The sequence below is a fragment of the Coffea arabica genome, chromosome 7c (genome assembly GCF_036785885.1).
Source record: "Coffea arabica cultivar ET-39 chromosome 7c, Coffea Arabica ET-39 HiFi, whole genome shotgun sequence".
In the NCBI taxonomy this organism is placed as follows: Eukaryota; Viridiplantae; Streptophyta; class Magnoliopsida; order Gentianales; family Rubiaceae; genus Coffea; species Coffea arabica.
In genome coordinates, this window is record NC_092322.1 from 19558653 (window position 1) to 19580699 (window position 22047).

Consider the following 22047-nt stretch of genomic DNA (forward strand, 5'->3'; position numbering starts at 1 on the left):
CTCTTTTTAGTCTGTAAGATGATTTTCCTAAAGTTGCTCTCATTCTGCTTGTTCCATCTCAGTAAGGCCACTCTACACTGCTTGATTTTAAACTGAAACCTGAAGAATCTAGACCCTATACAACTAGTGTTCCAAGCTGACTTGACTATATTTCCCACCTCCTTATGTTGAAGCCAATTCCTATCAAACACAAACCTCCTCTTCCACCTCTTCCCTATTGCGGGTTTTGTATTGACCAACAACATGGAATGGTAAGAAGCTTCTGTCTCTAGATGCCTGCATCTTGCCTTCCTAAAGCTATTACACCAACTCCTAGATCCTAACACTCTATCTAAACGTTCTCTGATCTCTCCCTCATTATCCTACCCATTACTCCATGTTCAAGGTTTCCCCTCATAGCCAATGTCCACTAGTTCATTGGTATTAATGAAATCTCTAAAATTTTTAAAGATGATATCTGCTCTTTCCCTGCCACCCCACTTTTCTCCATTAGAGACTATATCATTCATATCTCCCATTATGGCTCAAGCCTCGCCCCACATCTGACTCCTTCTAGTAATCACATCCCACTGTGCTTTCCTAACACTGTCATCTGGACTAGCATAAATGCACACACCACCATTTCACATTTATGTCCCTATCAACAATCAACAATTCTATAGTAAAACTAGTGAACAGTACCTTTTTGACAGATACCTTTTTCTTCCACATCAATGCCAAACCACCAGCCATACCCACAGGATCCATAATAAAAAGGTGATCAAACTTGATTTTTTGCTTAACACTATTCAGGACACTTTTTTTATTTTGTATTTCTAACAGAAAAACTAAAGAGGGGAAATGAAGTAACATAGCCTCCTTGAGTAGGGGAACTATCAAGGGGCTTCCAACTCCTCAACAGTTCCACACCAGAGCTCTTATTGGGGCTTGGGAGCCCCATTTAGAGAGGGCTCCACCACCTCAGAAACTTCTATATAACACATCTCCTGGTCAGACCTCCTGTTCATTTTCCAGTTAATGCCAGGCTTAATTACATTGTCCCTCCCTACATTAATCTTAGAACCTTTCCTCTTCCTTGATTCAACCATAAGCTTCCCATTTGACACATCTCTCAAAGGTTCCCTTCTCCCTATTTCTTGCACTACCCTCTTCCACCCCCTACAGTTCCTACCCTTGCCTTTCTCTGCAAATTGATGATTAGCACATAGCAACCCACACCTTATCTCCCCTTTGTTTATTACCTCCATACTGACCTCCTTCACTTCAATTGCTATAAGTTGCCCCATCTCTTTGCCTGTCTCACAATCCACCCAATCTTGATCATACATTACCCCTCTGGAATTTGTTCTAATCCTATCTCCTCAATCTTTCCCTCTCCTACTCCTAGAACCTTCCCTATTGTGATAACTTCCCTCTTAACTTGCTCCCTTAGCCCCCTTTCTCCACTCCCTTGCACTTCCTTCTCTTTCATCCCTTTACTATCCTCAATTCCCTGCAAGTTTTCCTTACCCTCACTCTCCACCCTCAACCCCACAGTACCTACTGCGCTCCCTAAAGTATTCCCATCCACTATATGGAAATCCTCAGTATATGTCAGGAATAAGTTTGGAGGTCCAGTATGATTATTGTGATGCGAGGTGGACTCCTTGTGGTTGTTACTACCCAGATTTCGCTCTTTCTCACTACTAATCTTTCTATTAGGACTCCTAGGGAAACTTGCCCTTAGCCAGTTATCATATTGTTGTTCCCCTTTCATTGCAGAACCTTTCAAACACAATTCTTCTCATCGTGGCCAATGATCCAACAACGAAAACAAAAAATCTGGGCATTTTTCATATCGAAATTCTATCCATCTCAACTTGCCATTGGACTTAACCGTAGTGCCTCTAGGGAGAGGTTTAGTCAGATCAAATTCCGCAAGTAATTTCATATGTTTCCCCTCTTTACCTCCTCCTGGAGGCATGATTACCTCAAAAACATCACTGAAAATTCCCCCCATCTTCCTCCCTACCTCTCTAGTCATCCAGTGAAGGGGAAGGTTCCATACCTGTACCCATATCCTCCCATTATCAAATGCTTCCAAATCATCCTCAATGCCCTCCCTCCATTTCAACAGTATTAGCGGCTGACCATCATAGATCCATGGCCTCCCATTCAATGCTCACTCCAGATCTAATTTCTAAACAAACAAAAATTGAAACAGGTTAGTATGGATCTCCGTCACCTTTAGGTTTTTTGGATGGAGCCACATATTCTCCGCGAAGCTCCTAACTCCATTCGTATTCACTTTCTTCTCCCCCAGACTTTCCCCATCAGACTCAGACTGCATTCATCCACAACTTTTGTGAACTCCTCCTCCTCCAACCATACGCCCTCTTTCTCTGAGTTTGAGAGAGTAAATCTCCTCATCATCTCCTTCAGATTATCCATTCTTTGCAGAAACCACAATCCTCTCCTGCTCCAAGCGAACCAATCTTACCTCAGCTGAGCAGGAAGGTGTTGCAACTCTATGCTTTTCTCACCAAGTACCTACACCACAAACAAACAGAAGAAACTACGAGAGACGGACACTTGACTCAACAATTGAAAGAGGTAACCTGAATCAAACTTTGGAAAGCTTTGAATGCATTCATTCCTACAAAATTTTAGATCTTGCTCAGAGTTCGATCCAGGCTCCTAAAATAGAAATTCCTAATTTAGATCAGAAATTGGCGCCAATCTATAATAGGAAATACTTGAAACGAAAGGTTATTGAAAATGGAAACATGAATGAAGAATGACTGTTAGTTATATTGGAAAGAGTGAAAGGAAAGAGTGAAAAGGAAAAGGGAAAGGCCACCCACTACGGGGGAGAAAACTCTCTTAGAGAGAGAAAGGACTTTCAAAGAGAGAGATTTACAAAAATTTTCATAATTGGAATATGGAATACGTGTGTGTGTTATAAAAACATGTACTTTAGACAAATCAATCTAATTCAATGAAACAATTTCAATGTCTTGACAAAGTTACAACCAGAAAATTATCGTAACTATTATGCTAGACAACTATTTAGGCCTTGATAGATGACATTAAAATTTTTGTACTTAGGTGGTTTCAATTCTTGACTATTCCAAATATCACAAAATTTTCTTTGTATTAATATGTTTTGTGCAATGCATTCTGTTTCTTAACTCCCCCACCCTCCCCCGCGGGCAACAAAAAAAAAGGCATTCTCTTTCTTATGCAAAAAGGCGGGAAAAAAACTTGGAGTGGTGGGTGAGGAAGAGATTGTGGAGATATTGATATAGCTAGACCAAAAAAAGTGGATGATACAAATATATATATATATATATATATATAGTACAAGTTTAGTTACAAAAAGAGGGTGACTGCCCTAACGTCATCCTGTGCATGATTATTTAACCACAAGGTAAAGCTTGAATCCCATTTAACATCAGAGATTAGATTCACAGCAAATTGAGCAAGAGTATAAGCACACCTATTTTCAGTTCTATATACAAATGAGAAGGTATGGTGGATAAACATCTCACTCAGAACATTCATCCTCATTCTTTCCTTGGATTTTGTCTACTATAGCTTTGCAATCTGATTGGATTACAATCTGTAGTCACCCTGCCTCCTTAGCCATGATCAGAGCCATCCTTATTGGTTCTGCTTCCTCTATCATTGCATCCCCTTTCCATTGTTTTTTAACATCCCAGACTTTGACTATTTTTCCAGTCCAATTCCTTGTTACAATGCCCAGTCCTGTTTTGATCATGCTTGCTGAGATTGCCACATCTGTATTGATCTTAATGATACTTTCACTTGGAGGAGTTCATTGGTGTTTTAGTTCAATTTGATTTGTTTCAGAACTATGCCTTCCATCTTGAGGTGTTTGAGCTTCTTTGAATTCCAGCCATTCACTTTGTGCTTTAACTATAACTGCTTTATGATATTTCCTTTTTCCATTAAATTCATGTTCATTTCTTGCCTACCAAATTTGCCATAGAATGTAAGCTATCAATGTGATATACTCTCGTCCCTGGTATCCAGCCTTTGCATCTAAATGCCCTCCTATCATCTCCAAAAATTCCCTCGTGATTCCTCCAATCCATCCCATTGGACTGGTGATAGTTTCCATATTGTTTCTATATATTTGCAAAAGAAGAATATATGCTCAACTGTTTCTTCAGTTTCACCACATCTTGTACACAGTGCATGTGCATCCCCCTTTGCCTGTTCTCCTATATATTGGATCCTTACAGGAAGTTTATTTTGCAGACACTTCCATAGGAAGTGTTTTACTTTGTACTTTAGATGCATGCCCCACGGGCTTTTCCATACCTTATCCCTCTGTTGGGAGTAGCTTGTACCTTCCCCGCTATCTGGTCCCTAGCTACTTTGCTTGCCTCTTTTTCTGCAATTGCATGGGCTGATTTAACCGCGTAGGTCCTAGACATTGAGAATTTCCATTAAATTCTGTCCTTTCTGTCGTATAAGCTCAATGGGATTTTATGTATCATCTGGTGGCTCCTTCTCAATTTGCTTTTGCAATTCAGTGCATTGTTCACAAGGGTCGAAACATGAAAGACCACAGCAAGCATTTGTCTTAATGGTATTGCTGCTTGTTTGTTTGACTTGCGAAAGAGACTTGATTATTGATTATTTTGTCTACTCCATCATATCAACAGTTTTATCTGCTCCTACTTAAGTGCATGATGCAGAAGCGTAGTTTAGTAATAATTACATTAACTAATTCAAGAAAGAATTCAGAGTGACATATGATCAACTCTTAAACTGAACTGCTGGAATTGTCCCGGTGGTTAGGGGCGGGCTTTTTGAGTTCTTCCCACTTTAAAAGAATCTTAAACCTTGAGTACCAAAGTAATTTGATTAATATTAATAAAAATTTGGTATACCTATTACAACTAAGCCCATTTATAGGTTCTAGGTTTAGAGCAACAAATTGCAGGGACAACAAAATAGAGAAGCTACTAAAACGATTAACAAGCAAAACCTTAGAAAATACCGAAAAACAGTATGGAAACTACTTAGAAAATAAATAAAAATGAATAAAATTACTAAAGGAAAGCACAACGAGTACCTAAATGAATAACCTTAAAGGGTTTCTTGGGTAGATTTATCAATGGTTTCTTGGTAGGCTCAACTCACAAGCTTTGGGGGTCGATGTTCCATAGTAATGCTACATATCATATGATGAGTAACAATTTTATCAATTATTTCATTCTATTCCTTTGGTGACTAAAATATTTCTGTGCAATAATTTCCTAGAAATATATGTCCACCATTGTATTATAGGCTGATATGGTCCTCATATTATTAGTATCCAATGAGGTAAAAGCTTGGTAGACTCGGTTTTAAAAGATCCGATGGATCAAATTGTACTACATTACTTGGTGAGATGGTGTAGCACAATCTAAGCCTTAGATTTTTGAAGATCGGGTCTACTCAAATGTGAGCCATTAGATGAATATGCAACATTTTGAAAATAACAATAACATTTCTTAGCTTTCATTGCCACCCTCAAAATAAGAGTTTTCTCCACTTCCTTTGGATTATCAAAATTTAACAAATAATAACTAAGGGTTGATGTAGGAGATTAGTATACTTAACAAATGAACTTTCTAAAAAGTAATGGATATTTATTCCGAGTGCTTAGAAGGAATTTTGCTTAGTTTATTGAGGATGCTCACCTCGGCCACCCCGCATGTCCGAGGTGAACCCACCTCGTCCCTCATCAGAGCTCATCCGTGTTTTGAGCATAACCCCTGAGCTCGGCCGGATCCCTAGTCTACCGTGTAGGTGACCTCGGCACCTCCACCTCAGCTGCACGCTGATGATGTCAAGCCACCTGACATCACCCGGGACCAGTGCTTTATCTGAAAAGCACTGGAGGCTCTTAATGGCACCTGCACAATACTCTCCGTCATCATACCCAGAAGGCTACAGTGTCAGGGTCAGGCTTCCTGACATGGGACAGAGCCGTAATGCCAGAGAGTGGGTCCCACTAGCATGAGCCTTCCGCCATGTCCTCTACTCTCCTTCTATAAATACCACACACACACTCCCAACAAGTAAACAAACTGTTCACTCACTCATACTCTTATTATTCTCGTTCTCATACTAACTTGATCGTCGGAGTGATCCCAGGGGAAATGCCCCGACTTCCACTTCGACCGTGCAACCTCACTTCATTCCACCCTAGGTGAGATAATCGGAGTACCTCCAGGCGCGCCTCCTCCAAGGCAACCTCCAAAATTGCCTCCATCTCCCGTGCGTTTTCCCGGGGACTGCTAGGGAAACGGGCCGAGGACCCACCTCGGCGCCCCGGGGGCCTAACTTCTGACTACATGAGGGCTCCGCCCTTCACCGATGACATCAATGGGGAGATGGTGCCCCCGAACTTTAAGCTTCCAAACTTGCACACCTATGACGGCCGAGGTGATCCCGAGGATCACCTCCGCGCCTTCATCTCCGCATTCCGACTCTACTGCGTCCCCGACGCTGTGATCTGTCGGGCTTTCTCCATTTTCCTACATGGGACTGCCCGGAAGTGGTTCTGGAGCTTAGAACCAAGGAGTATTTCCTCCCTGGATGAGCTGATAGACCGGTTCGTCCACCGCTTTGTGTCGTCCCGACCCATTACAAAGACTTCAACTTACCTCCTGAATTTGCAACAGACTTCCGGCGAGTCACTGCGCTCATATTCGCAGAGGTTCAATGAGGAGAACGTACAGATACCTGATCAAAATGAGCAAGTTACCATAGTCGCTTTTACCAACGGGCTGATTGCGGGAATCTTCAACACCGAAATACATCGAGACTACCCCCGCACACTTCGGGAACTTTGGGAATGAGTTAATCAAGGAATCCAAAGTGAGAACGTGAATCACATGAAGCGGGAGGCCCAAGCAGCCCGTACCGGACAAGAATTCCGGAGGAGAAAGGACACCGGCCGAGCTGAACAAGGCCCCGGCAGCTCATCTAGCCAGTTCCGAGACCGCCGAATCGTCTTCGATCGGATCGTGAAAGGGAGGTTGTCCACTTCGGACGCCGAGCTGACACCCCTCAATTCCAGCCTATCTCATGTTTTGGCTGTGATGAGGCAGAATCACCTCGGTCGAACTCCTCCTGAGATGTCAGGAAGAAGGGATAAGAGGAATTCCAACCTCTACTGTGCCTACCACCGAGATGTGGGGCACGAGACCGAAGACTGTAACGACTTGAAGCGAGAAATTGAAAACCTGATCCGACAAGGATACTTGAACCAATTCGTCCGCAAAGATGGGGGCTTCAACCGAAGCGCCTCCCACCGGGAGAGCCGAGGTCCTCGCCGAGAAGACAGGCGGGACACTAAACTTCAATGCCGAGATCCCGAGGACCGAAAGGGGGATCAGAGGCCTCCACGCGACGGATCACCAGGCTACGGTCCAAATATTGCCGGGGTGATCAACACCATCTCGGGTGGCCCCACGGGAGGAGACAGCCAGAACTCCCGAAAAAAGACCTACCGCCAAGCCGGTATGGAGGTGGCCGAGCAAAGTTCTAAGCTGTCCGAGGATATAACCTATGGTCCCCATGACCCTGTACCCGCCGCCTCCAGTAATCACGAGACCCTCGTGATCGAGGTCCTTACTAATAATTATATAGTCAAAAAGGTCTATGTTGACCCCGGAAGCTCGGTAGACGTCCTGTACTACCGAACTTTCGAGAGTTTGAAGCTGACCTGGGAGCAACTCACTCCGGTCAGAACTCCCCTCGTCGGCTTCGGGGGACACGTCGTCCACCCGGAGGGTATGGTGACCTTGATGGTGACTATCGGGCGCTATCCCACCTGCCGAACCGTGCCTGTCAGTTTTACGGTGGTCAAAGCGGACTCTCCTTACAACATGCTGATAGGCCGACCCACGCTCAATGCCTTGAGAGCTGTGTACTCTACCTACCATCTGAGTTTCAAGTTTCCAACGCCAGAGGGGGTGGCCGAGGTGAGCAGCGACGTGAGCGCCGCCCGGGAATGCTACCTCGCCACCATCCAAGCAGCAGTCACACCTCGTCCCTCGCCGAGGTCAGAAGAAAAGAGGTCGGCTGTCCTCTCCATAGACTGCATCGACCCTCAGAAGATAGGAGAGCCCAGCAGGCTTGAGCCCGGGGATGAGGTGGAACAAGTGGTCTTGGATGAGGCGAGACCTGACCAAGTGGTCCAAATAGGGGCCGGACTCCCCTCGCCCCCAAAGGAAGAAATGATCTCCTTGATCAAGAACCACCGAGACGTCTTTGCATGGTCCGCTGATGAAGTGGTCGGAGTGCCACCCGAGCTCATGATTCACCAGCTCAACGTTAACCCACAGGCCCGACCTGTGCGGCAGAAACGAAGGCACTTCGGACTCGAACGTAGCAAGGCCATATCGGATGAGGTCGACAAGCTCTTGCCGGCCAAGATGATCCATGAGATCCAATATTCCACTTGACTGTCCAACCCAGTCATGGTCAAAAAGGTATCGGTGGTTGGAGAATGTGTGTGGATTTCACCGACCTCAACAAGGCCTGCCCCAAAGACTGCTACCCTCTGCCGAGGATAGACACCCTGGTCGACTCGGCAATGGGATATGAGATCCTCTGCTTTCTAGATACCTTCAAAGGGTATCATCAAATAGGAATGAGTGAAGAGTACCAAGAGAAAACGGCGTTCTACACCGACCGAGGTACTTATTGTTACACTACCATGCCATTCGGGCTAAAGAACGCCGGGGCGACCTACTAAAGGCTGATCAACCGACTCTTCAAAAACCAAATCGGCCGCAATGTGGAGGCCTATGTAGACGACATTCTCGTCAAAAGCCTCACCACTTCAGCCTTTCTGTCGGACGTAAGGGAGGTCTTCGGTGTCTTACGGGACTCAAGGATGAAGCTCAATCCCAAGAAATGCGTTTTCGGCGTCACCTCGGGAAAATTCTTTGGCTATCTGGTTTCCCACCGGGGAATCGAGGCCAACCCCGACAAGGTCAAGGCCATTCAGGACATGTCCCCACCTCGGAACATCCGAGAAATCCAAAGGCTGAATGTACGTCTGGCCGCGCTGAACCGCTTCCTGTCCCAATCAGCTGAGAAAGCTCTGCCCTTCTTTAAGGTGCTCAAGAAGGCTGATCAGTTTGCCTGGACGGAAGAGTGCCAGGCTGCTTTCGACAAGTTGAAGCAATACCTCCATCACCTACCCACTCTCGCTTCACCTCGGCCCGAGGAGAAGTTCTACCTCTACCTCTCTGCAGCCGACGAGGCTGTCAGCGCTGTGCTTATCCGAGATGAGGGCACTCAAGTACCAGTCTACTATGTTAGCCGAGCTCTCCGCGGGCCGGAGATTCGATACACCCAGGTGGAGAAACTCGTAATAGGACTGGTCCACGCAGCCCGGCGGCTGAAGCCTTACTTCCTGGCTCATCCCATCTCCGTCAGGACCGACCAGCCCATCCAGCAGATATTGGTGCGTCCCGAGGCTTCTGGTCGCCTCACCAAGTGGGCTGTCGAATTGGGAGAGTATGACTTGTCATATGAGTCCCGCACTGCCATAAAAGCATAAGCTTTAGCCGACTTCCTCGCCGAGTTGACCTTCACGGAAGGTCCAGAGTCCACCTCCGCCAGTGCCGAGGTGTCCACCCCACCCCATGGACATTGTATGTCGATGGATCCTCTAATGGAGATGGCTACGGAGCTGGACTGCTCCTGGAAGGACCTCAGGGAGAGGTGTGCTCGTACGCCCTCCGCTTTGGCTTCCCGGCCACCAATAATGAAGACGAGTACAAGGCTCTGATCGCTGGACTCCAACTAGCCCGTAGACTCGGCGCCCAACAGATCCATGTTCGCAGTGACTCCCAACAAGTAGTACGCCAGGTTCTTGGTGAATACGAAACCAAGGAAGAGACCATGCAACGGTATCTCTCCAAAGTTCATCAACTTACCGCGTATTTCGAGTCCTTCGAAATCCAAAAGATACCTCGATCCCATAATAAGCGGGCCGACGCCTTATCCCGGCTGGCTTCCACATCATTCTCTGACCTCAACAAGACAGTCTTAGTAGAAGTCCTGAATGAACCGGGATACATGGAAGAGGTGGCCTACCCTGTGCACTCTGAAGATATTTGGATGACCCCGTTCATCCTCTTCTTGGGTCAGGGAACCCTTCCCGAAGACCGAGCCGAGGCGAGAAAGATACAAACGCAAGGCTGCTCGGTATGCTTTCCGCGATGAAGAACTGTATAAGCGCTCCTACCTCGGCCCGTGGCTGAGGTGTGTCACCCCCGAGGCAGGACGCCAGGTCCTCCACGAGATCCACGAAGGCCTGTGTGAAACTCACGTCGGCCACAGAATGCTAGCCAAGAAGGCTCTGTTTCTTGGATATTTCTGACCCTCTGTTCGGCAAGACACCCAGGATCTCGTTCTCGGCTGCCCTTCCTGCTAAGTCCACGCACCCGAGTTTCACCAGCCCGCAAGCTTCATGGTTCCCATCACTTCACCTTGGCCGTTTGAGCAATGGGGGACAGACATCATAGGTCCTTTCCCCAGAGCCGTCGGGGGTTATACTTTCCTGGTAACCGTTGTGGATTACTTCACCAAGCGGGTTGAGGCCGAGCCTCTGAGGACCATCACCGGACTGGCAATTCAAAAATTCTTTTGGAAATGCATCGTTTGCCGCTTCGGCATACCTCAAGTCATCATCTCGGATAATGGAAGGCAATTTGCCGAGAACCCCTTTAAAACTTGGTGCACAAACCTTGGCATCAAACAACATTTCACTTCGGTGGGCCACCCCCAAGCCAACGGTCAAGCAGAAAACTTCAACTGAATTCTCCTTCATGGTTTCAAGACCCGACTACACCGAGTTGGGTCATCTTGGGTGGAGGAACTCCCCAGTGTCCTGTGGTCGTATCGAACCACGCCGAGGTCAGCAACGCAAGAGACCCCCTTCTCCCTGACCTATGGCGCCGAGGCTGTCATCCCGGCTGAGATCCTTACCCCCAACACTCGGCTGGCAGCCTATGCCGCCGAGGTGAACGACAAAAAGAGACAGTTGGGTCTCGACCTCGTCGAGGAACGAATGGACCTCGCCTCAACCCGGATAGCTTCCTACAAGAACACACTGGCACACTATTACAATGCCCGCGTCAGACACCGTAGATTCCAGTCTGGAGACTTGGTTCTCAGAAAAAACTCGATCAGCCGAGCTGAACCGCAAGGAAAATTGTGCCCGAAATGGGAAGACCCTTACCGAGTTGTGGAATCTGACCTTAAGAGATATTGTAAACTGAGCTACCGAGATGGCTCACTAGTGCCGAGGTCTTAGCACGCCGAGAACCTCAAAATGTACTATGCTTGAATTTTTAATCAATTAATGATTTCGGATGTTATGTTATTTTTCAACATCGATATTACGCTATTCAAAAATAAAGGGAACAAGCAAGGGACGAAATCAAAGTAAGAAATTAAAGTGCCGAGATAAGAAGAATAAACATTTCATTTAATGAAAGGACAACATAAAAAAGAATACAAGGCTGAGGTAGGGAGTGCTACTAAGCATCTCCCACCTCGGAACCCTACCTAAATGTCTACGAGCCGACCCCTGTCTCGGCTCCCTTCCCCGTCTCGGCTCCCTCCTGGACAGCCTTCTCTCCGGTCTCCTCTCCGCCGGAGTGAATCTCTTCTCCCCCTCCAGGCTCTTCGACGACCTTCTCGCCGATGTCTCCCTCATCTTCTTCTCCTCCATCCTCATCAAACACCTCGTCGATCTCGGATAGCCATTTGTTGAACTCTTCTCGGACCTCGGCCAGGTTCCTTCCAGCTTGGATGCCCTCGGCCATCCGGTCGCACAACTCCTTGGAGTCCTCATTGTAGTTGGCATTGTCTTTCAGCGACTCCGAGGCTTCGGAGGAGAGGTGAGCTGCGGCCGCGTCCACGCCTGACGTGAAGCCGAACATGAATCTCGGCGTGATCAGTTGGCCGAGATCTTGGGTGAAGCCCTCGGACCTCCGAAATGCGTCCACGGCCGAGGCTCTAGCCTCCTCGAGGGCTTGTTCATGGGACTTCTTTACCTCGTCCCCCCTCTTCTGCTCTTCCTCGAGGGCCGATCTGAGGCTGTTGATTGTAACCACGGCCTCCTCATCCTTCGTCTCGGCCTCTTTAAGCTGTCTTTGAAACTCGGCCTTCTCAGACTCGGACACGGCCAATTTTTTCTCCAACTTGGAGATCTGATTTTGTAACTTGCCGGAATCCTGCTCCTCGACCAGAGCACAATATCGGTGTGTCATCTCGGCCACAAAGGCTGAGTTGGAGGCTGTGGTCACCATGAGGCTTTGAACCACTTCGGCCGGAGTCAGTTTCTTCATATACTCCAAGTCCCTTGGCAAGGTGGACTGCATCACCAGCTCTTGTGCAACCCGAGGATGGCTGCACCTGTCGTTGACCGTAAGTGTCTAGTTCGGACACCAGTGCTCGTCGGGGTGCGTTTTCTCCTTCCCAAAAAACACCGGGGGGCTATGGAAACGGTTTCATAGTGAGGTCCCCGAGACCGGATTGACTGGGGGCTTCAGCTGCTTACCTCGGTCATAAGGAGGCGGGAGTGCCCTGAAATTTCAAGAGGCACTCCTTCTGACACAGGAGAGGTAGACCCAGTAGCCGCGCCGGCCGAGCTGCTTTGGGCTGCCGTGGCGGGAGTGCTCTTGGCCGCCGAAGTTTTGGCGGCCTACCCTTGTGACTTCTTCTTCTTCGGAAGGGCCGACGTCTCATCGGAGCTCTTCCTCTTCGACCTTTTGGCCACCTCGGCCGAACCCGATGTGACGATGTCGGACAATTTGACCACTGCACAAGAAACAAACATTATTATTTGCCACAGCCGAAATGAAAGAAAAGCCATGAAAGAAAATTTACAAGGTTTCTTAAGTTTAGTGGAAGTGAAGGGAGCCTTGTCAGGATTGAGCAAAACTCGGCTAATCCCCCCGTCAACCAGCACGGCTTCGGGGTAGTCCAAACTGTATATCTGAAGTTCTGACCCCATCAGCTTCTGGAAGGCCTCCTCCTCGGCATCCCTTGCGGAAGGGTCGGCTTTCGCTTTAATTGACCTCCACAAAAAACCCCTGGGGAAGTCCACTCCGGATACAAAGAAGAAGTCGCGCTTCCAATTCTTGATCGAGTTGGGAGCACCAATCACGAACTTCGGGATGGCATTGTTCCGGTTGCAGATATAAAACCATCCCTTGTCCGTCCCATGCGTCTTGAGAGTGTAGCATCGGCGGAAGAGATCCACAGAGGGAGTCACCTCCTGATGTCGACACAACATCTCGAAACCTACGAGGATGCGGACGGCGTTCGGAGTGAGCTGAGTAATCCTCACGCGGAAGTGAAGAAGTACGTCTCTCAAGAACCTCGACGTCGGCATCTTCAGCCCGGCCTCCAACTGTTGGACGTAGATGGCCACCATACCCATGGGGGGCTTCTCAGCTGAGTCATCTGGCCCGGGCGGTGTGATGATATACCCCGGCCGGAAAGGGTACTTGCTTAACACCTTTTCGGCCCTATCTCTTCCTATGCGACTCCTAAACTTCGGTATCTTGCTGAAGTCGATGTTGGCCGCGTCCCTCGGAGCGACTGGCTCCGATACGCCCTCGTCGTGGGGTATCTCGGTCCAGAACTCGATATCGTAGACGACCTCGGAACCACCCTCGCTCATCTCGGATGACTCTAATTCCGAGCCTGCCTCGCCGGCTCTCACCTCGGCTGATCCTTCCTCAGAACTCGGCGTCGACCCCTCAGAGCTGGACGTCGTCACTTCTTCAGGATCCAGCCTCACCTCGGTCTGGTAGCTCGGTGTCACGGTTTCTTTATGGGTCTTAGCTATTTTGGCCATGTGTGTAAGACGAGATGGAAAGAAATATACTTACTGTTGACTACGGTATCGAACGAAGATGATGACTTCGGCTGGGATCTCGGCTGGCAGGATTGATCTCGGCAACACTCGTAAATTTTGCAAGTCGCAGGCAAAGAAAGAAAGTGATGGGCCATACGGTGAAAAAGACCCCCTATTTATAAGGGTTTGGGGGGAATCCGAAGAGGCGGCAAGAATGCGGAAAGACGGCCACGTTCGAATTCAAAACGCCGTGCCTCCCTCTCTCCTCATTAATGCCCCGTCCTTTCGACTGACACCCTCTGCACGAAACGTCCCACTACTTCACGACGCGACGGTTACCAGTGACCACGTCCTGTCAACTGACTCGCCCACGTGTCACGTCCCCGCATCTTCTGGAGCAGTTTCGGGACCCCGACTCTTTACGACTTCGGCACAAGGAAGCCTCGGTACCTCCCTGGCCCGGAGCTCCCGAGGCTTGGGGGGCTTATTGAGGATGCTCACCTCGGCCACCCCGCATGTCCGAGGTGAACCCACCTCGTCCCTCATCAGAGCTCATCCGTGTCTTGAGCATAACCCCTGAGCTCGGCCGGATCCCTAGTCTACCGTGTAGGTGACCTCGGCACCTCCACCTCAGCTGCACGCTGATGATGTCAAGCCACCTGACATCACCCGGGACCAGTGCTTTATCTGAAAAGCACTGGAGGCTCTTAATGGCACCTGCACAATACTCTCCGTCATCATACCCAGAAGGCTACAGTGTCAGGGTCAAGCTTCCTGACATGGGACAGAGCCGTAATGCCAGAGAGTGGGTCCCACTAGCATGAGCCTTCCGCCCTGTCCTCTACTCTCCTTCTATAAATACCACACACACACTCCCAACAAGTAAGCATACTGTTCACTCACTCATACTCTTATTATTCTCGTTCTCATACTAACTTGATCGTCGGAGTGATCCCAGAGGAAAAGCCCCGCCTTCCACTTCGACCGTGCAACCTCACTTCATTCCACCCTAGGTGAGATAATCGGGTTCACCTCACCACATTAACAAGAGAGCTGATTCCGGTTGGACTAATTACCCGCCAAAAATCACCTCTTCAAGTTTATAAACTCAAATTTCTAAGTATACTTTCCTAGAAATTTAAGTTCATAAGAAAAAAAAAGAAAAGTACATTACAGCAACACAAAAAGAATTAAAACCAATTTTAATTGTTATTATGATATGTAATTTTATAATGAAAACATTTGCCAATATTGAAATAAAATGATTTTTTGACCTTTTTATCACAAAATCCATAGAATGACACAAAAAGAAAATATCTAAATATTAGCATAGGCTATAACTTCAAACTTTAGTGGACTTGTAAAAGGTTTGCGGTTTAATTCAAAGAGAAATGATATCCTCTCCAAATTAGAAAGACTTGCAATTTCCATCAAGAATGCTTGACATTATATTTTGATCACATGCATTAGCATAAGTACCCACCCATTTCGCACCATTAATGCCTAATTGTGTAATTTATCGCTTTGAACTTTGATTTTCCTTTTTTTTTTTTTAACCCTTTGGACATTTGTTTTGTATCCTTTTTTTTTCGTATCTTGGAGTTGGTTGTATCTTGTATCTTAATGCTCGTTATGCTTATGGAATAACTTCAATAAAATTGACCTAAATTCATGGATGTTTGGATTTGGTGTGATAGTTCGGTGAATTGGTCTATGTTATTATCTGAATATCTTTGTTACAATATTATTTACAACTCTCGGGAAAAGATATAAGTAGGATGCATATATGTTAGAATAGAGTCTCAACATCTGATCTAATTGGTAGCGACATTATTAAAGTATCATGGGATTTTTATTCGAATTTCAAACTCTTCTGTTTTCTCTTTTCTTTTTGTAAGGATTAGAATTCCCTTGAAAATAAAAAAAAATTAGGGTGTAAAGTTTCCTAACTAAAAGTTTAAAGAGCATATTGAAAATAAAAAGAACTTCTAGGGCAAAATGGAATAAGCCCTTCACAATAATCAAAGATCTTTTTAGGAACTTTTCAATTTTAAGAGTTGACAATTGTAGAAAAAACAATTATAAACTTTAATTCAAGTGATTTCACAATTAGAAGGTTTGTCTTTGACCAAAGAGGCCTTGGGTTTAGTGGCATAAGTTGAAATGTCAAAGCCTAAAGGTCCTAGGTTCAAATTTTCTTTTTTCTTCTTACGTCTTAAATCGCACCCTTCCCCTACTAGGAATTTAAAAAAAAAAAAAAAAAAAGGGCTTGTTCTTGACTTGTTCCAAGCATATAAGTTTAATAGGGCAAATGCTTTGTCTACTACCCAAGCTTTGTGCTTAAAAGCACTAATTATGTTTTGTCAAACTAAAATATTAGTGCCCATCCATGAAGACCATGTCGTTGCATGCATAAAACCAAATCTATAGATACCAAAGTTTTCATTTTCACTAAAACTTTCTTTTTCTCAAATTTTCTGTTTTCCATTTTATTGGTCTTTAATTTTTTTTGTTGATGTTGCATTTAATCATATTTGTAGGTTTCTTTTATTTTCAAACCAAAAAAAAAAAGAAGAAAAATCAACGAAAGAAATATGTAACAACATTCATATGATATAGTGGTTTCTGCATTAATTTCTATATTATCGTTCTTTTTTTTTTAATTTATTTTAATAATGTAAATGGAAGGATTCGAATCCGAAATCTCTCACTTACATTCCCTCCCTCGAATCACCCAACCCATTCCTCCCCCTCCCTTTTATTTTGTCTATTCATGATTGTTACCTCGTTTCATAATAAATCCATAATTTGACTACATGTGCGAAATGAATGGTTTCATAATGCTAGGATCGAAGTATTTGCTCACATTGCAGACAACGTAACTCAACAAGAGAAGCATCGGCGGTGGATTCACGACTTTTTTTTCAAAGGATGAAATAATTTTTGGATTCAACTCACAACCTACGGTTTTTTACTTTTTATTTTTTTTGGATAGAAGTACTTGTTACAGTAAGTTTAATATGCGTGAACAAATTATTTTTCTTAATTTCTTTTAAAATTTTGTTCTTGCAGAGGAGGAGCAATTTAAGAAATAGGGAGGGGACAGAGAGATCAAAATACAGGACCTCTAATTCCTAACTTCTCAACCTTAACTATTAGACCAAGGCCTCCTATGCATTCATGAACAAATTTATTGAACACTGTAAAAATAAAATAAAAAATTTTGATATAGCTTGTGATTTATGATCTATAGTAATTATCATGTTATCTAATTGTATGATTGCAAAATTGTTAATATTACTTAAAAGATACACTTTTTAACCTATCCAATAGTAGATAATCTGCACACACTTAAATTGTTAAATAATTGTTTGGTTCACCTATAATTCGTATGATTAGATATAAAATGCAGTTCAATGTTAAGTAAATAAGATTTATTAGAAAGAAATTAAAAAAATAGCATTATATTTTATTTCAAGGTTCTATTTTAGAAATAGTGAGGGCAAATATAAAAAATTTTAGTACATTTGGGGGAGACTAGTGGAGCTAGCTAGAATACTTTTGAAAAAATGAGGAGGCAAGAGTGAGGCAATGTTAAAAACTAAATTTTTATAAGTTATTTTATTATTTTCAAAAATTGAGAGCATGCAATTATAGCTGTAGAGTAAAAGCAGCCCCATCTTCTTCTATCGTGACAAAATACTTCAAAACGTGAAGACATATTTTCAAGCTGTATATGTATAACGGAAAGAGATGGATTACATCCAACCCTAAAAACAGATGCAATTTTTCTATTTAAATTATAGAGAATGGAAATATGTGTAATGAAAAGAAAAAAAAATTATGTTGACAAAAATATAAGCTCTTTCAAAATTTAAAAAAAAAAGGAAGAAGAAAAAGACTTTTCTTGAGGAGAGAATTTTGATATGTGAGGTCACTTGTCAGAATGCATCATAAATTATAATAAAATCCTTTATGGAAAAACTAGTGATCCTTAATGTAAACTATCTATTTCAGTCTAAAAGAAGATCTTAATTTGATTGTCGTTAATTTCTCTAGAGGAAGAAACTGTTACAAAGCAAGACCAATTGGATAAAGAAGTGTAAACATTGCTCAACAAAATTGTCATCTAGTTTTTTTTTTTTATTTTTCATTCTGATCAGGTTGAACAGTTAAAATTGATCAAATTGTATGCAGTGAAAAGAGATGGACTACGTTGAACCCTATAAAAGTGATACAATTTTTCTGTACAAATTGTAGAGAACAGAGAGTTGTGTTATAAAAATTAAAAAAAAGGATTAAAAAAATATGATCTCTTTCATTGAAAAAAGTATTTTCTTGAAGACAGAAATTTGATATGTGAGTTCAAAGTCCATTATAAATTTTAACAAAATGATATATCTTCTATGCACTGACCGTGTATACACTAATGGGTCAAGATGCTTGCAATATCTACAAAATTTGATAATTAAATTCCAATTCAGATGATATGTCATTCATCCAAATCCATTAGTATATACGCTCTCAGTGTGGAAAAGACTAATTCATAAAGATAACTATTGCACAAGTTTTTAGATGTTCTTTTCCTTTTGGCTTGATATCCAAAGCTATTTCTAGATCCAATGCCAACGAAAATGGGCTGCAAAGAACAACAATACGCAAAGTGTACAAGACAACCGCTTGAGGCAAATTTTACCTTTCTTTTGCCACTCCCTTTATCTGTTGACTAGCAGATAAATACCGTGCTTGCACATGGTGAGAAATTAAAATCACGCCGACGGTGACAAATAAAAATGTGCACACAATCATTTCCAAGCATTTGACTTTTGTTAAGTTAAAAAAAAAAAAAAAAGAATGTAGTATGTTGTTTTTGTGAGTGTATTTTTAAACATGTGTGTTGTTTTGTTGGTCTCAAAATAAGATAAGATAGTAGTAAATTGCACCATGTAATTCATATGTCAAGGAAATTTCATATATTTTTTTTCAAGTTGAATTTACGTATTGTGGATAATTGTATCTAACATTTTATTTCCCTTTTCTAATAATTGTTCATAAAGAGGTCGAAGGCTTAATAATTCCAATAATATTTAATCCCTCATCCTGCAAAGTAATTTAAAATAATTCCAAAGCATGACTTTTGCAGGATGAAAAACTGATCATCAGGAGTTTTAGAAGTCATAACCTCATGTAGCAGCCCCTCCTTCAAAATACGAATGCTTTTGAAAATGCACAGCAACTATAAGTATTGCAGAGTCCTTTCAAGACATTATTAAGTTTACCACATTCAGAAACAGTTCATGCTAACAACTATAAGTATATAACTGAATGAAACCCAAGCATGTTTAGAAGACTTTAATTCCAGAAAATTCTAACACTAAATAAAAAATGCACAAAAAAATAAGACTTGCAGAACATCAAAACATACAAGGAGTACGTAGCTATTGTATTAGAGTATTGCTGTGTTGATATTTACATGGCAAGAAAACCTATAAATAACCAAATTCACAAATATGAGTTTAAATTAGTATCAGAACACAACAGAAAAAATCTACTCAGATTGAAATTACTGAAGTAGTGGATTCCCAACTAAAAATTAGCGTCGGATTCTTACGAAATACGCAAGGAGATAATAGCAATGCTGTGGCTACATTCAAGGTTGCAATTTAGGAAGAAGCCACCTATAACTCAAAACCCGAAATATGAACTACATTCAAATGTCGAGTGACCCTACTGGAGAAAAATCTCTCCATTTTAGCTGCCACGTGTCAAGTAATAAAGGCTGCTATAGGACCCTTATTTATCTAGTAGGTAGATATAGATATTTGTTGATTATAAAAAGAGGTTAAACTTGAAAAAAAGTATTATCGAGAAATTCGAATTTAAGATCTCTAATTTTGAGGTCTCAACTTTAGTTACTAAATTAAGATCTTCTTAGCCGATTGCACTTAGATCTAATTTATAGATCTAATTTATGACACACGAGAATTCCATCATTTATTTATACGTGAAAGGCCTCTTAAAAGTAATACATAAAAGACCTCTTAAAACTAATACAATTTATAGAGATTTTTTGTAGGGATATTTTTTCTAGTTATTATTTGGGAAAAAAAAGAGCAAAAAACAAAATAGAAACACAATTATATATTTTATTATAAAAAGACAATAAACTCATTAAAAAATATTGTCGGTAAAAATTTTTTTTGTGATTATTATTATGCATTGAAATCATAGCAATAGCATTCAAATATCAAAGTTGAATAAACCCCCCGCAAAAAAAAAAAGAGAAAAGGATATGAATTGTTAAAAAAAAAAACTCCATCCAAGAGGTTAAAATAAAAATATAGATTGCACCTGTATCTATTTTTTTTTTCTAGCAGAGGATAGGTGGAACTTAAAAGGCAAATAAGGGACAAGGAGATTTACACTTAGAACCCCTAATTTTTAGAATCTCAATTTTAACTACTAAACCAAGGCCTCAGCGATTGATTGCACCTCTGTTTCATTTATTTATACATGAAAGGCCTCTAAATAAAAGTAATAATCAAGATTGCAGCAGTACTACAATCATATATCAAGCTTATTTCTTTTCCTTAATTTGAAAAAGCGAAGGCCTTAATAAAACTTCAGGAACAAAAATTAATACAAACTTGTTGCAAAGTGGGTAAAAAAATTTGTGAATAATTTTTTCTTTAACTTATTATTAAAAATAGAAAGAAAACAACTAAGTAATACAATTATATATTTTATTATAAAAAGCTCACAAAAAATTACAATTTAGACAAATAATCATGACAAAGATGCAGTAAAATGGGTAGTTAAAAATCTAGCATGAATTTTTTTTCTTAATCTATTATTAGAAAAAAAAGTAGTAATCAATACAGTAACACAATTGTATATTTTATCACACAAAAAAAGAATAAACGTGCACAAAAAATTCCGCACTAAAAAAAGGATGTCTTTTTCGATTATTATTGCATAAGCAGAAATAACAAAAAAAAAAGAATAAAATCCCACAAAAAATAGAAAAAGATATCAATTGTATATTAAAAAAATGAAAAAGGTGTAAAAGAAAAGGAAAAATAACAACTCCATCTAGCAAGGGGAAAAACAGGATCCTATCTGTATAAAAATCTAATTTGTAAGATACACGCGAACATCATAATTCATACAAAAAAAAAAAAGAGAAAACATTTCAAAAGCAATGTAGCACCACAATTATATCATCATTTATGATTTACATTTACATAAAAAAGGTAAGAACTCTAGTAGCAGCGCAACTATTATTACTACCTATGAAAGCTAAATAACAGTAATAAACATAATATACTAATAGTAATATAATAATAAACGTAACAATCTGGTAAGCAACTTAACAGCAACAAAGTTTTTGGAAAAAAAAAAAAGGAAGCATTCCATCCAAAAAGGAAAAGTACCACGTAATAATAAAGAATTTTCGCAGGCGCAATTTCTTTGGCAAACTATTTTTCAAGAAAAAGGAGAAAACTACATAATAGCACAATTGCATATTCTATTATAATAACAAAATATTATAAAAAACAATAACCTTGAGAAAAAATATTGTCGGTAAAAAAAAAAAATCAACATGAGATTGAAAGTTAGGATACTTAATTTCTGCACCCTTATCTTTAGTTACTAAACTAGGACGTCGTCAGCTGATTACATCTATATTTAACTCATAACACACGCGAATTCCATTATTCAATCATACCTAAAAGGTCCTTTATTCCATGATTCGCAAGAGTAATTTTTTTTGACAACTTATTATTCAGGAAAAAGGAGAAAATAACATAATGGTACAACTGAATATTCTAATAATAATAATAATAAATTAATAATAATATGGCAAGCAATTTAATAGCAAGAGAATTTGGGGGAAAAAAGGAGAACAAAACCAATATAAGAAATGTAGCAACACCACAAAAATATATATTCTAATACAAATAATACAGTACTAATAATAACAGTAATACACATAATACAAAAATAATAACATGGCAAGCAATTAAATAGCAGCAGAGTTCCGGGGAACAAAGGGGAAAAAGAAGAGGAGGGAAAAAATCCAGCACCACAACAAATATAATATCACAAGAAGAAAAATAAAAAGAAGAAAACAAAAAGAACCATTCCATCCA

The 22047-nt window shown here is 41.9% G+C and overlaps 1 protein-coding gene across 1 annotated transcript; it reads left to right on the forward strand.

Moving 5' to 3' along the window:
- The first annotated feature begins 8905 nt into the window (after positions 1-8905).
- Positions 8906-11338, forward strand: LOC113699702 (uncharacterized). The gene is made up of 3 exons (XM_027220060.2): positions 8906-9534; positions 9585-10227; positions 10862-11338. The coding sequence occupies exons 1-3, from the start codon at positions 8906-8908 to the stop codon at positions 11336-11338; spliced, it is 1749 nt and encodes a 582-aa protein (XP_027075861.2).
- Positions 11339-22047: the final 10709 nt, after the last annotated feature.

Coding starts and splice junctions, on each gene's coding strand:
- LOC113699702 (XM_027220060.2), top strand. CDS start 8,906: ATGAAGCTCAATCCCAAGAAATGCGTTTTCGGCGTCACCTCGGGAAAA. Junction 9,535..9,584: donor TGGGCTGTCGAATTGGGAGA/GTATGACTTGTC, acceptor CATAAGCTTTAG/CCGACTTCCTCGCCGAGTTG. Junction 10,228..10,861: donor TACAAACGCAAGGCTGCTCG/GTATGCTTTCCG, acceptor CATGGTTTCAAG/ACCCGACTACACCGAGTTGG.